The sequence below is a fragment of the Leucoraja erinacea genome, chromosome 33, assembly GCF_028641065.1.
Source record: "Leucoraja erinacea ecotype New England chromosome 33, Leri_hhj_1, whole genome shotgun sequence".
In the NCBI taxonomy this organism is placed as follows: Eukaryota; Metazoa; Chordata; class Chondrichthyes; order Rajiformes; family Rajidae; genus Leucoraja; species Leucoraja erinaceus.
Genome location: NC_073409.1, coordinates 20,258,072 through 20,274,313, shown reverse-complemented (window position 1 = coordinate 20,274,313; position 16,242 = coordinate 20,258,072). Strand labels below are relative to the sequence as shown.

The window sequence follows — 16,242 nt, the reverse complement described above, 5'->3', positions numbered from 1 at the left end:
ACTGATCAAGCGATTTTTACATTTCCTTAATAAAAATATCAATGAACCAGATGGATTTTATAACAATCCAGAGGTTGCATGGGCTTTACATTCAAAAGTTGCTTGGCAGTAGATAGTAGAGAGTAGTGGTGGATGAGATTTTGTTTTGACTGAGGCACTGTGATGTTGTTCCACAGGGTTCAAGATTCAAGAGTTTATTGTCATGTGTATCAGATAGGACAATGAAATTCTTGCTTTGCTTCAGCACAACAGAATATAGTAGGCATGAATACAGAACAGATCAGTGTGTCCATATACCATTATATAAATATATACACATATGAATAAATAAAACAGATAATAGGCTATTAATGTTCAGAGTTTTGTTTGAGTTGAGTTTAATAGCCTGATGGCTGTGGGGAAATATTCCTGAACCTATTCCTGTGGGGATAGCTATTCCTGAACCTGGACATTGCAGTATTCAGGCTCCTGTATCTTCTATCTCAAGGTAGCGGGGAGATGAGTGTGTGGCCAGGGTGGTGTGGGTCCTTGATGATGCTGCCAGCCTTTTTGAGGCAGCGATTGCGATAGATCCCCTCGATGGTAGGGAGGTCAGAGACGATGATGGACTGGGCAGTGTTTACCACTTTTTGTAGTCTTTTCCGCTCCTGGGCGCTCAAGTTCCGGAACCAACTCACAATACAGCCGTTCAGCATGCTCTCTATTTTGCACCTGTAGAAGTTAGAGAGAGTCCTCCTTGACATACCGTCTCAGTGCTGGGACCTTTACTGTTTGTGAATATATAAATGATTTGGATATATAAATTATTTGAGTTTATAAAGGTTGAGTTGAGAGGCCCAGGGAGCCGTTGGTGAGAGGGGAGGAGTACCTGCGACCAAATCGCCAACGTTCCAGAGAAGGAGTCTGGGGGAAGCCTCTGATTGGTTCAGAGGAAGCCTCTAATTGGTTTACATTTTTACATTTTTGCCTTTAGGCTAAGGATTCTGGGAGATAAGGATTCTGGGAGGTAAGGATTCTGGGAGTTAAGGGTACAGTATTTATTAGTAAAGTTTAACAGATAAAGTTTTGTGTATTTTAATATTTAATATAGTTAAATTGGGGGTAGGATATGTCGGTGGAGATTGGCCCCGTGGTTTGCTCAGCCTGCAACATGTGGGAGATCAGGGATATGGTTGGTGTCCCTGGTGACTATGTTTGCAGGAAGTGTGTACAGCTGCAGCTCCTGGCAGACCGCATTGAACGATTGGAGCTGCGGTTGGATTCATACTGGAGCATCCACGACGCTGAGAAAGTCGTGGACAGCACGTACAGTGAGTTGGTCACACCGCAGGTAAAAGGTAAGAGGACAGAAGGGGAACGGGTGGCCAATAGTCAGCAAAGCAGTAGGCAGGTAGTGCAGGAGTCCCCTGCAGTCATCTCCCTCCTAAACAGGTATACCATTTTGGAAACTGTTGAGGGAGATTGCTCATCAGGGGAATGCAGCAGCAGCCAAGTTCATGGCACCATGGGTGGCTCTGCGGCACATGAGGGGGAGAAAAAGAGTGGAAGGGCAATAGTAATAGGGGATTCAATTGTCAGGGGAATAGATAGGCGTTTCTGCGGCCGCAAAAGAGACTCCAGGATGGTATGTTGCCTCCCTGGTGCAAGGGTCAGGGATGTCACAGAACGGCTGCAGGACATTCTGGAGGGGGAGAGTGAACAGCCAGTTGTCGTGGTGCATATTGGCACCAACGATATAGGTAAAAAAAGGGATGAGGTCCTAAAGGATGAATTTAGGGAGCTAGGAGATAAGCTTAAAAGTAGGACCTCAAAGGTAATAATCTCTGGATTACTACCAGTACCACGGGCCAGTCAGAGCAGAAATAGGAGGATATTGCAGATGAATACGTGGCTTGAAAAATGGTGCAAGGGGGAGGGATTCAAATTTTTAGGGCATTGGAACCAGTTCTGGGGGAGGTGGGACCAGTACAAACAGGACGGTCTGCACCTGGGCTGGAATGGAACCAATGTCCTTGGGGGGGTGTTTGCTACTGCTGTCGGGGAGGATTTAAACTAATGTGGCAGGGGGATGGGTACAAGAGCAGAGGGGCAGGGGGGTGTAAAATGAAGGTAGAAGCAATAGGTAGCAAGGTGAAAAGTAAAAGTGGCAGGCAGACAAAACCAGGGCAAAAATCAAAAAGGGCCACTTTTCAACATAATTGTATAAGGGGTAAGAGCGTTGTAAAAACAAGCCTGAAGGCTTTGTGTCTCAATGCAAGGAGTATTCGTAATAAGGTGGATGAGTTGAACGTGCAGATAGCCATTAATGATTATGATATAGTTGGGATCACGGAGACATGGCTCCAGGGTGACCAAGGCTGGGAGCTGAACATCCCGGGATATTCAATATTCAGGAGGGATAGAGAGAAAGGAAAAGGAGGTGGGGTAGTGTTGCTGGTTAGAGAGGAGATTAACGCAATGGAAAGGAAGGACATTAGTTTGGAGGATGTGGAATCGGTATGGGTAGAGCTGCGAAACAATAAGGGGCAGAAAACGCTGGTGGGTGTTGTGTACAGGCCACCTAACAGTAGTAGTGAAGTTGGGGATGGCATCAAACAGGAAATTAGAAATGCTTGCGACAAAGGCAAAGCAGTTATAATGGGTGACTTCAATCTACATATAGATTGGGTGAATCAAACTGGCAGGGGTGCTGAGGAAGAGGATTTCTTGGAATGTATGCGGGATAGTTATCTAAACCAACATGTAGAGGAACCAACGAGAGAGCTGGCTATTTTAGACTGGGTATTGAGTAATGAGGAAGGGTTAGTTAGTAGTCTTGTTGTGCGTGGCCCCTTGGGCAAGAGTGACCATAATATGATTGAGTTCTTCATTAGGATGGAGGGTGACATTGTTAATTCAGAAACAATGGTTTTGAACTTAAAGAAAGGTAACTTTGAGGGTATGAGACGTGAATTGGCCAAGATTGACTGGCAATTAATTCTAAAAGGGTTGACGGTGGATATGCAATGGAAGGCATTTAAAGACTGCATGGATGAACTACAAAAATTGTTCATCCCAGTTTGGCAAAAGAATAAATCAGGGAAGGTAGTGCATCCATGGATAACAAGGGAAATCAGGGATAGTATCAAAGCAAAGGATGATGCGTACAAACTAGCCAGAAAAAGCAGCATACCGGAGGACTGGGAGAAATTCAGAGACCAGCAGAGGAGGACGAAGGGCTTAATTAGAAAAGGAAAAATGGATTATGAAAGAAAACTGGCAGTGAACATAAAAACTGACTGCAAACGTTTTTATAGATATGTGAAAAGAAAGAGATTAGTTAAAACAAATGTAGGTCCCTTGCAGTCAGAAACAGGTGAGTTGATCATGGGGAACCAGGATATGGCGGACCAATTGAATAACTACTTTGGTTCCGTCTTCACTAAGGAAGACATAAATGATCTGCCGGAAATAGCAGGGGCCCGCGGGTCAAAGGAGGTGGAGGAATTGAGTGAAATCCAGGTTAGTCGGGAAGTGGTGTTGGGTAAATTGAATGGATTAAAGGCCGATAAATCCCCAGGGCCAGATAGGCTGCATCCCAGAGTACTTAAGGAAGTAGCTCCAGAAATAGTGGATGCATTAGTAATAATCTTTCAAAACTCTTTAGATTCTGGAGTAGTTCCAGAGGATTGGCGGGTAGCAAACGTAACCCCACTTTTTAAGAAGGGAGGGAGAGAGAAAACGGGGAATTACAGACCAGTTAGCCTAACATCGGTAGTGGGGAAACTGCTAGAGTCAGTTATTAAAGATGGGATAGCAGCACATTTGGAAAGTGGTGAAATCATTGGACAAAGTCAGCATGAATTTACGAAAGGTAAATCATGTCTGACGAATCTTATAGAATTTTTCGAGGATGTAACTAGTAGCGTGGATAGGGGAGAAACAGTGGATGTGGTGTATCTGGACTTCCAGAAGGCTTTCGACAAGGTCCCACATAAGAGATTAGTATACAAACTTAAAGCACATGGCATTGGGGGTTCAGTATTGATGTGGATAGAGAACTGGCTGGCAAACAGGAAGCAAAGAGTAGGAGTAAACGGGTCCTTTTCACAATGGCAGGCAGTGACTAGTGGGGTACCGCAAGGCTCAGTACTGGGACCCCAGCTATTTACAATATATATTAATGATCTGGATGAGGGAATTGAAGGCAATATCTCCAAGTTTGCGGATGACACTAAGCTGGGGGGCAGTGTTAGCTGTGAGGAGGATGCTAGGAGACTGCAGGGTGACTTGGATAGGCTGGGTGAGTGGGCAAATGTTTGGCAGATGCAGTATAATGTGGATAAATGTGAGGTTATCCATTTTGGTGGCAAAAACAGGAAAGCAGACTATTATCTAAATGGTGGCCGATTGGGAAAGGGGGAGATGCAGCGAGACCTGGGTGTCATTGTACACCAGTCATTGAAGGTAGGCATGCAGGTGCAGCAGGCAGTAAAGAAAGCGAATGGTATGTTAGCTTTCATTGCAAAAGGATTTGAGTATAGGAGCAGAGAGGTTCTACTGCAGTTGTACAGGGTCTTGGTGAGACCACACCTGGAGTATTGCGTACAGTTTTGGTCTCCAAATCTGAGGAAGGACATTATTGCCGTAGAGGGAGTGCAGAGACGGTTCACCAGACTGATTCCTGGGATGTCAGGACTGTCTTATGAAGAAAAGACTGGATAGACTTGGTTTATACTCTCTAGAATTTAGAAGATTGAGAGGGGATCTTATAGAAACTTACAAAATTCTTAAGGGGTTGGACAGGCTAGATGCAGGAAGATTGTTCCCGATGTTAGGGAAGTCCAGGACAAGGGGTCACAGCTTAAGGATAAAGGGGAAATCCTTTAAAACCGAGATGAGAAGAAAGGTTTTCACACAGAGAGTGGTGAATCTCTGGAACTCTCTGCCACAGAGGGTAGTTGAGGCCAGTTCATTGGCTATATTTAAGAGGGAGTTAGATGTGGCCCTTGTGGCTAAGGGGATCAGGGGGTATGGAGAGAAGGCAGGTACGGGATACTGAGTTGGATGATCAGCCATGATCATATTGAATGGCGGTGCAGGCTCGAAGGGCCGAATGGCCTACTCCTGCACCTAATTTCTATGTTTCTATGTTTCCCTTGCAACCTCAGGAAATGCTACACTTGTCGCTTTACCTCCCCCCTGGACTCCATTCAAGGACCCAAGCAGTCTTTCCAGATGCGGCAGAGGTTCACCTGCACCTTCTTCAACCTCATCTATTGCATCTGCTGCTCTAGATGTCAGCTGCTCTACATCGGTGAGACCAAGCGTAGGCTTGGCGATCGCTTCGCCGAACAGCTCCGCACTTCAACTCCCCTTCCCATTCTGAATCCAACCTTTCTGTCGTGGGCCTCCTCCATGGCCAGATTGAGGACCACCATCAGTTGGAGGAGCAGCACCTCATATTTCGCTTGGGCACTTTGCACCCCAGCGGTATGAACATTGACTTCTCTAATTTCAGGTAGTCCCAACTTTCTCCTCCCCTTCTCAGCTCTCCCTCAGCCCACTGGCTCCACCTCTTCCTTTCTTCTTCCTGCTCCCCCCCCCCCCCCCCATCCTCACATCAGTCTGGAGAACGGTTTTGACCACAAACATTGCCTATTTCCTTCACTCCATAGATGCTGCCTCGCCCGCTGAGTTTCTCCAGCATTTTTATCCACCTTCTGAGTTGCCAGCTTGTATTTTCATATTTTCTGCTCATTGTAACAAACTAATTTTATTTGTTACTAGACTAAGTGGGACCCGTTGTGGCCCAGCTTCACACGGGAGGGTGAATATTCCACCTCTCCACCAATTCCAATATTGGTGGCCAGTGTGCGGGGGGTGGGGGCTTTCTGGAGCACGAATATGAGTGTTGTGGGCTGAATGGATTCTTGGGCTGGCGGCTCAGTCACTCAAGGCTGGTGGGCTGACAGTTTATTCACGGCTGTACCTTGAAATGCCACTTCAAGCAGGGTGCAAGGCTACCAAATTCAAGTGCAGTTTCCTGCCACTTCAAGCAGGGTGCAAGGCCATCAAATTCGAGTGCAGTTTCCTACCATTTCAAGCAGGTTGCATGGCCATAAAATTCAAGTGCAGTTTCATACCATTTCAAGCATGGTGCAAGGCCAGCAAATTCAAATGCAGTTTCATGCCATTTCAAGCAGGGTGCAAGGCCACTAAAGGCAGAGAGTCGTGACCTCTCACTCCCCCTTCTTGCAGAGACTGAGCCACACCCACACTTCCAGGTTTTATAGTCCCTCCCACCAGAAGGGGCGTGACCTTCATGGTGTAATTGACAGGATAGAGAATCTCAACATTTTTCAAACAATAATTACTCTTATATTTTTAATCGTTGGGAAAAATCCTCACCACCTGATGAGCAGAGGGGGACTCTCAGTAAGATGGCCAATAATCACAGCCGTACGTGGTATCGTTTTTCCTAAAATCAATATACAGTGCAAAAAGGAAGTGGTCAAGATGAGACATTTAATTATATAGATGGCAAGGCAACTTTAGCATTTTCAAACCAACTTTTCAATTAGGAAGGCAACTTTAGCATTCTCAAACCAACTTTTCAATTAGGCAAGGCAACGCTAGCATTTTCAAACCAAAACATACTTTTACCAAGCATTTTCAAACCAAACACACACTTTTACCAAGCATTTTCAAACCAAACACACACTTTTACCAAGCATTTTCAAACTAAAACACTCTTTGGCTTGGTATAAATGTAAATTGTCCCTAATGTGTGTGTAGGACAGTGTTAATGTGCGGGGATCGCTGGTCAGCACGGACTTGGTGGGAGAAAGAGCCTGTTTCCGTGTTGAATCTCTAAACTAAACTCTATGATCGGGATCAAGACACAAAATGCTGGCGTAACCCAGCAAGCCAGACAGCATCTCTGGAGAGAAGGAATGGGTGATGTTTCGGGTTGAGACCCTTCTTCAGACTGGTTTGGGACAAGAGAAATGAGAGATATAGATGATGTTGTAGAGATATAAAGAACAATAAATGAAAAATATGCAAAAAATTAACAATCATATAGGAAACAGGAATAGTTCGCCATTTGTTGAGTGAAAATGAGAAGCTAGTGCGACTTGGGTGGGGGAGGGATAGAAAGGAAATGCTGGGGTTACTTGAAGTTAGAGAATTCAATATTCATACCACTGGGCTGTAAGCTGCCCAAGTGAAATATAAGATGCTGTTCCTCCAATTTGTGTTTAGCCTCACTCTGACAATGGAGGAGAACGAGGACCAAAATGTCTGTGTGGGAATGGATAGCAGAATTAAAGTGTTTAGTAACGGGGAGATCGTGTAGTTTCAGGTGCACTGAGCGAAGGTGTTCCGCGTAATGATTTGCGCTTGGTCTCGCCGATTTATAAGAGTCCACATCTTGAACAACGGATACAGTAGATAAGGTTGGAGAAGGTGCAAGTGACCACTGTCTAGCCTGAAAGGACTGTCGGGGTCCCTGGACAAAGCCGAGGGAGGTGGTATGGGGACAGCTGTTGCATCTTCAGTGGGTGACTGACAATTCATTTTTAAAAGATGTACACAGCAGTAGGAAACGTCATATGTTGCTTGGGCAGCTGACAACCCAGCAGTATGAATATTGATTTCTTTAACTTCAAGTAACCCTTTCATCCCCTCCCTCTGTCCCTGTCCTACCCTAGTTTTTGTACTAGTTTCACTGTCGTCCTGCTGAGTTTCACTGTTTGCATTATTAATTATCACATTCCCCACAGCCAACAATGGACCATTGTGGGCGCAATCTTTCCTTGATTGTTGTTTCTGACTCTGATCTGTCTTTTTGCATATCGCTCATTCATTCGTTCTATGTACCTTTTCATATCTTTCTCGGTACCCTCTCCGCTGACTCCCAATCAGAAGATAGACACAAAAAGCTGGAGTAACTCAGCGGGACAGGCAGCATCTCAGTTGAGAGCGAACAGGTGACGTTTCGGGACAAGACCCTTCTTCAGACTGAAGACATCTATCGACCCTAAATGTCACATATTCCTTGTCTCCATATATGTTGCCTGACCCGCTAAGTTACACAAGCTTTTTTTGTGTCTATCTTCCTTACAAACAATATTTGGCCTGGCCTTCACATCAACTGGAATCCCATTTATTAATGAGTAAATGGGAAACTGATGATGTTGCAGGAACATATGAGCCTGAATTATTAATATTTCAGGCTCATATGTTCCTGCAACATCTTCAGTCAAATCTCCTGCCAGCAGTGCTAACATTTAGCTCCTCATTTATTTCTCAATCTCCCTTAACACTGATCCGAGATCAGTCCCTTGTACTTGCTTCTGCCAATGCTGTTCAGAAATAAGTTCTAGTTGTTAGATCCAACATTCATGAACGATCAGCAGGATATTCCCAAGTGAGTCTTCATAAGTTCATAAGTTGTAGGAGCAGAATTAGGCCATTCTTCAAGTTCACGCCATTCAATCAATTTGCTTCCCTCTCAACCCCATTCTCCTACCTTCCCCCCATAACCCCTGACGTCCATAAAAAATACCTATTGACTTGGCCTCCACAGCCATCTGTGACAATGAATTCCACAGATTCAACCCCGTCTCTCTAAAGAAATTCCTCCTCATCTCCTTTCTAAAGGTATGGACTTTTCTTCTGAGGCTGTGGCCTCTGGTCCTCGACTCTCCCACTGGTTCAGCTGTCATCAGGCATCAGTCATAGTTGGGAAAATGTGCAGAACAAAGTTCATGAAAGAGGCAATTTTTCAACATGACAAGACATGGAAGGCAACTCCAATGATGGAGAAAACAAACATATTGAAACTGAGAAACAATGTGGTGAACATGTGTACCAATAGACAGTATGATTGTGGGAATTGGGAACAACAATTATCAAAACAGGTTCTTGACACGTGTGAACTGTTTTTTAGGTTTTGTTTGAAGACTATTTCAAAAACATGTCAATTTTGTCACATTTAATTCATGTACAGATGGTTGACAGTGGAAACTACATTCAGTAAATATCTGTTACAATTTCTGAATAGACATTATTAAGATTCACATTAGCTGTATTGGGAATGGGTTTCGAGAGAAATGTTAGGTGGGGTGTTGGAGAAACTATGATTAAAAATTGTTTACTAAAATGTAATTGCAAAAAATTAAAAGACATTCTCCCAATTCTAAAGGATAAACCTTAATGAATTTTTTGCTTTTTCTTCAGTGCAATAAGACAAAGTTTCTTCAGTGTTCCAACCACCAACACAGTGAGCAGGAGTAACACAGACATCAGAAAGATCATCACATCTACACAATAGTAAGCGTACCAGGGGAGTTGGTGGGATTCTGAGCGCAAATGCCCTGCCCCTTTGTGTCGGGCAACGTACTCAACCCAGAAAACGGCTCTCTCCATTGGCGACTCTGGCTGGTCCCGATGGAGAGCGGAGAGTCTCTTCATGTTGTCCCCATAAGATGCGCCGTTTATCACCTCGTTGAGTGTCTGCAACAGATCTGTGGAGTGCATGGTTGCAATGTTGATCACTTTTGCTGCTCCTCGGGATTCAAGCTTTAGTAGATTGTCAAACTGGTCAAAAAGCAGAGGCATGCCGATCACTGGCACCCCATGGTAGATGGCTTCATAAATCCCATTGGTGCCTCCGTGTGAAACAAAGGCCCGTGTGTTGGGGTGACCCAGCAGGTCGTTCTGAGGGATCCATTTTGCCAGCAGTGTATTATTCCCTATATTGGGAGGGGTCTCACCATCATATCTCCAGATAACCTTCTGGGGGATTTGAGATAAAGCTTCTACTATTTTCATTGTAATCTCCATTGGTAAAGAGTCGACAATGGAACCCAATGACATTACAACAAGTCCATGTTTCCCTGAGCTTTGGGCAAACTCCTCAAACTCTGCTGCCAGAGGCCGTGCTGGTTTACACTGGAAGCCTCCGATGTACACAATGTTTGGCATGGTGGGTCTTGGGAATTCAAACACAAAATCCACCCTCATCAGCCACACATCAGCTCTGAGGAGAATCGACTTGATGTCCGTGTCTGGTCCCAGATACCGATGGCAGAATTCATTATAAAGTGGATACATCATAAATTCAGAAATCAAGTGTTGAATTACACTGTGAATGACATTTTCTGTTCTTTGGAGAAAATCCATTTTGTCTGTGAGAAGTGAGCCAGGAAGTGGGACGTAGGAAAGTGGTGACGGGGCAGTGAGAAAATGGGCTTCCCCATTGATCTGCCATCGTATGTTGTACACCAGCGGCACTTTTAAATAATATGCAAGCATTGGCCCAGTAGCAAATATAGGATCTGTGAGTATTAGGTCAAAGGTTTGCATTTTCAAGTTGATTCAACAAGGTTTTGTTTTCAAAGATCGCCATGTTGAAATTTTGATAAAGACTATGGAAATTGTACATAATCGTAACCATTACATTTTGTAACATTATGTTGCCCCATAGTGAGTGACCATTCTGTAACCTGTCCAGTGACATTAGCACAAATTTCTCCATCATTTCTTTCCTTACAGGAGCTACAAAATTATCTTGTGCTTGAACTATGATGGTTTGATACAGATCGGGTCTCTCTTTGATGAACCAGGCTGTGGAGAAACAAAGCACAGTGATGTTGTGGCCGCGAGGGATCAGCTCTTCCATTAGAATTTTCATGTTGATCCAGTGACTTCCATCAACAGGCACGACCAATATTCTAGCTGCTTGGGTAATTGGACAAGACAGGGCGAAGATGATACCGAGAACAAATGTGACATTTGATCTGCTTTTCCATCCAAGACCACCCATGTTGAGGAAAGATGATCACACTGATCCTGTTGAAGAATTGACTAGAAATGTTGGTAAGTGACAAACATTGGCAAAAGGAGAATAAAAACACAAAGTGCTGGAGTACCTCAGGGAGGTAACTCATCACGTCAGGGATAGATTACATGTTCATAAATTCTCAGGGCAGAATTAGGCCATTCGGCCCATCAAATCTACTCTGCCATTCAAGCATGGCTGATCAATCTTTCCCTCTCAAACCCATTCTCCTTCCATTGGCCCATGACATGTTGGCATCCGAAACATGACCTGTTCACGTTCACCATGGATGCTGCCCGACCGCTGAGTTAGTCCGCCACCGGTTTCCTCCCACATCCCAAAGACATGCAGGTTTGTATGTTAATTGGCCTCTGTATATATTGCCTCAAGTGTAGAAAGAGTGGATGGGAAATTGAGATCATACAGAACTAGCATAAATGAGTGATTGATGGTCGGCGTGGACTTGGTGGGCCAAAGGGCCTGTTTCCATGCTGTACCTCTAAACAAAACTAAACTAATTTGCAATAGGGGGGAGTAAAAGGATTTTAATTGTTGTGCAATATTTCTCCAAAAGCTTAAGGCCACATTTCATTTTTCAATGAGAGTTCAGTGTATTTTGAAGGAAATAAATATGTACATAATTTCCAGGAGAAGAATTAGGCCATTTGGCCCATCAAGTCCACTCTGCCATTCAATCATGACTGGTCTATCTTTCCCTCTAAATGGCATTATCTTTCTTGACGTCATTTAGCCTGACATCGGTGATGGGTAAGATGCTGGAATCAATTACATTAAACAAAAAATAGTGGCACATTATTGCAGTAACAGAATCGGTCCAAGTCAGCATGGAATTTACAAAGGGGAAATCATTGTTGTCTAATCTTCTGGAATTTTTGGGGATGTAACAAGGAAAATGGACAAGGGAGAGCCAGTGGATGTTGTGTACCTGGACTTTCAGAAAGTTGTTGATAAGGTACCGCATTTGAGATTATTGGGCAAAATTGGAGCACTTGGTATTGGCAGTAAAGTACTGACAAGGATAGAAAATTAGTTGGCATACAGGAAATAAAGAGTAGGGATAAACAATTTCCTTTCAGAATGGCAGGCAGTGACTAGTGGGGTATCACAAGGCTCAGTGCTGGGCCGCAGCTATTTACATAGAAACATAGAAATTAGGTGCAGGAGTAGGCCATTCGGTCCTTCGAGCCAGCACCGACCGCCATTCAATATGATCATGGCTGATCATCCAACTCAGTATCCTGTACAATATACAGTAATGATTTAGATGAAGGGATTAAAAGTGGCATTAGCAAATTTGCAGATGACACAAAGCTGGGTGCCAGTGTGAACTGTGAGGAAGATGCTATGAGGATGCAGGGTGACTTGGACAGGTTGGGGAGTGGGCAGATGCAATTTAATGTGGATAAATGTGAGATTATTCACTTTGGTGGCAAGAACAGGAAGGCAGATTATTGAATGGTATCAAGTTAGGAAAAGGGGAAGTACAATGAGATCTGGGAGTCCTTGTCCATCAGTCACTGAAAGTAAGCAGAATTAAAAACTCTAAAATTAAAGTGCTGAAGTACACCAAAGATGGACACAAAATGCTGGACAGTGGGACAGGTAGCATCTAGAGTTCAGCATTGGTGGAGGATGCAGCTCCGATGCTGTTGTCAATGTGACGAAAGAGTTGGGGATGATGCCAGTGTAAGCCTGGTTCAAGGGTTGTTTGACATAACAGGCACAGCTGTAATCCATGCGAGTGCCAATAGACTTTAATGTTGAGAGAGGCAGCGTGGAAACAGGCCCATCAGTCCACCGAGGCCACGCCGACCAGTGATCACGCCGTACACTCGCGCTCTCCTCCACACTCTGGTCAATTCACACTTTGCAGAAGCCAATGAACCTACAAACCTGCACGTGTGGGAGGAAACCAGAGCATGCGGAGAAAACCAACCCAGGTCACAGGGAGAACGTACAAACAGCACCCGTGGTCAGGATTGAACCCGGGTCTCTGTCGCTGCCAGGCAGTAACTCTACCGCTACCTCACTGTGCCACCGTGCCAAATATAAGACTTGAAGAAAGAAAGAGGAGTCAACAGAAAGGTTGTTGAGGGTGAGGACAGATTTCGGAAGGGGGAGGAGAGTGTAGAGGAGAACCGATTTAGTTTCTGTTCAAGGAAGATTTTAATGACCCTGAGCCCCTCCTAGTGGGGAACGATGGAATATACTGATCATCCATGCTGAGGCGATGGGGACATAGGAATTGAAAGTTATTGAAGTGTTGAAGAGCTTGTGATGTGTCTCAGATGTAAGTCCGAAGGAACTGGACAAGGGGGGACAAGGTAGTTTAATTTAGTTTAGTTCAGAGATACAGCACGGAAATGGGTCAGCATGGGTCTCCTTCGGCCCATCAAGTCCATGCCGACCAGCGATCCCCGCACACTGAAACTATCCCTCACGCATTTGGGGACCATTTAGAATTAGGGACCAGGCCTATTGACCTCCAAACCTGAGCGTCTTTGGAGGGTAGGAGGAAACCGGAGCAGCCGGAGGAAACCCAAGCAGGTCACGGGGAGAACGTACAATCCGTACAGACAGCACCCATAGTCAGGATAGATCCTGGTAAGGCAGCAACTCCACCGCTGCGCCACTGTGCCGCCCCTGAATTGAGGAATTTGGAGATGAGATCTGTGGGGCTGGAGCAGGCAGAAACATTGGGTCTGCCAGGGCAGTCCTGTTTGTGCATTTTAGGATGAAGACAAGCACAAAATACTGGAGTAACTCAGCGGGACAGGCAGCATCTCTGGAGAGAAGGAATGGGTGACGTTTTGTGTCGAGACCCTTCTTTAGACTGGGAGATAGGAGACGGTATATAGAGCGATATAGAACTAATGAATTAGCGATATGCAAAAAAGTAATGATGGAAGGGTAAGCTGTGAAAAAGGAGGCATCAAAGAGGACGGATATCAAGGAAACAATGCGTAGGTGTGAGAGCTGGCGCCTGGACTGTAGGATGAAATGGTTTAGCGATTAAGTTCGTTTACAACAGCATTACCCTTATCGGGATCGTTAAAACAGCTCGCATTTTTGATCAAAGATCAGGCGAACACTGCAACAAACCTAAATGTGTATGTGAATCCCACAACATAACATGGGATGGGATAGACACAAAAAGCTGGAGTATCTCAGCGGGCCAGGCAACATCTCTGGACAAAATGAACAGCTCGAGGCACTTCTTCAGACAAAACATGGGCTTCAGTTTAAAGCGTAAAAGTAAAAACACAGTCAAATGGGCCAGGAATGGAATATTGACTATTGAGTGAAATCTTAGGAGTAGAAATGTGTGTGTATGGAGAATACAATATATATGTGTTGAGATAATATCGAGTATGAAAAAAAATAAGCTCTCGGCAAGTTTGTTCAAGATAAAATGAAAATTAAATATTGCTATTCGTTGCCGAAACTGTAACTAGAAAGCATGCATTGTTACAACACAGAGATTGTGGGGAATTTGGAAGTGTTTTCAATTTACATACCTTAGGTATCTGAATTACCAGTGAAACAATCTCCTTCTCTGGAGCCTGGGACTCTGCGACCGCTTCCAATCCACACAAGAAATAAAAAACGCCGGCCCCCTCACACCTTGTTCACTTGTCCGCGAGTAACACAGGTAAATGCTTACGGACAAATACAACACCCAATTTACCCGCCCCCAAACCCTATCTAAAACTAACCGCAAGTATGAAAGTTCATTTGGTAAATACAATCGCGATGGAAGTTTCCTTTCCAATGTCGCTGAGATTTCAATCACGGGAAAGTGATCAACGCTTTACAGTTGAAGGGGACAAAGTCCAATAAGAGCTTTGGTTGTGTAATGTTCGCTTTGATGCGATTATTTTTCATTCCGAGCTGCATGTTTGGTTGGCAATATTTTGTTGACAAGGACAAGTTAAGTTTACTTATTGCCTCGGAGTCAACACAACGTTCAACCTCCTGACTCTGTTACCCTAGACTTCCAGGAATACAAACTGATCAAGCGAGTTTTACATTCCCTTAATGCAAATACCAATGAACCAGATGGATTTTATAACAATCCAGAGATTGTATGGGCTTTACATTCAAAAGTTGCTTGGCAGTAGAGAGTAGAGTAGTGGCAGATGAGTTTTTGTTTTGACCGGGGCACTGTGACCAGTGTTGTTCCACAAGGACCAGTGCTGGGACCTTTACTGCGTGTGAATATATAAATGATTTGGATATATAAATGATTTGAGTTTATAAATGATTTGGTGGGTTGATTAGTAAGTTTGCAGACAAGACAAACATTGGGCAGTTTACAAACCCAAACTTTAGTTTAGTTTAGAGGTACCGTGCGGAAACAGGTCCTTCGGTCCATTGAGTTCGCGCAACCAGCGTTAACCAGCGTCCACGTTAACACTATCCTACACACAAAGGACAACTGACAATTTTCACCCAAGCCAATTAGCTTCCGACCCTGGACATTTTGGAATGTAGGAGGAAACCGGAGCACCTGGAGAAATCCCATGCGGTCACAGGAAGAGCGTACAAACTCCACACAGACAGCACCCGTAGTCAGTATCAAACCCAAGTCTGGCGCTGTAGGGCAGCAACTCTACCGCTGTGCCACCGTGCCGCCCTATATTAATATTGATTTCTCTAATCTGAATGGATATTTTTAAGGTAGAGAATGGCATATTCTTGATTATTGCTGATGTCTGGGGATGTGGGGAGAAGGCAGGTGAAAGCAAAGATCCTGTAGTGGAGCAAGATAGGCCACTCGTGCGAAATGCAATGGGCTGACGTGTAGTACGCAACGGAGCGGGGCCTTTTGTTCGTCCATTTCAGTAACCCGACTCGCAGTGTAATCAGCGTTGCGGGGGAATAGTTTGTGTGTGTGATATAGGGTTAGATTCATAATTCTGTTCATTCATAATTCTGTTAATTCTTGTTAAAGAATAAAATGTTTATAAATGTTGACTCTGTTAATGTCGTGGTTTTAAGACTCAAAGTTTGGATAAAAGGCCACAGACACGGAGAATTCTTCAAGACAAAAAGCCTTTATTTGCACACAAATTTTGGCTTGGAACATTCAGAGGCAACACGGCCTGGTCGCTCTCTGATTGTTCTCCGATTCATAAATTCAGACAGCTTTTTATTACAGTCTTATCTTTGGCTACTTGGCATGCATGCTTCATTAACTTTAGTCTCTCACTGTCCTTGCCCTTTAACTTTAAACTCTGAGCCTACCATGATGTTCTAGCTAAAGCAAAATAAAACTAAGAAGCAACTTGATTGTGTGCCGATGTCTGATCACATAAAAATAATGTTTTAAACATATTGGTAAAAGTTAGAAGTAACTTGTTTCTTCTATATAACTTCTATATAACTTCCTC

At 44.2% G+C, this 16,242-nt stretch overlaps 1 protein-coding gene across 1 annotated transcript; it reads right to left on the bottom strand.

Moving 5' to 3' along the window:
• Positions 1 to 6,681: 6,681 nt before the first annotated feature.
• Positions 6,682 to 14,559, bottom strand: LOC129712791 (UDP-glucuronosyltransferase 2A2-like). Its single transcript, XM_055661527.1, is given in 3 exon segments — positions 6,682 to 10,344; positions 10,346 to 10,839; positions 14,368 to 14,559. Coding segments are annotated over 2 exon segments (1,614 nt in total). The 5' UTR covers positions 10,814 to 10,839; positions 14,368 to 14,559; the 3' UTR covers positions 6,682 to 9,198.
• Between the last annotated feature and the right edge of the window lie 1,683 nt (positions 14,560 to 16,242).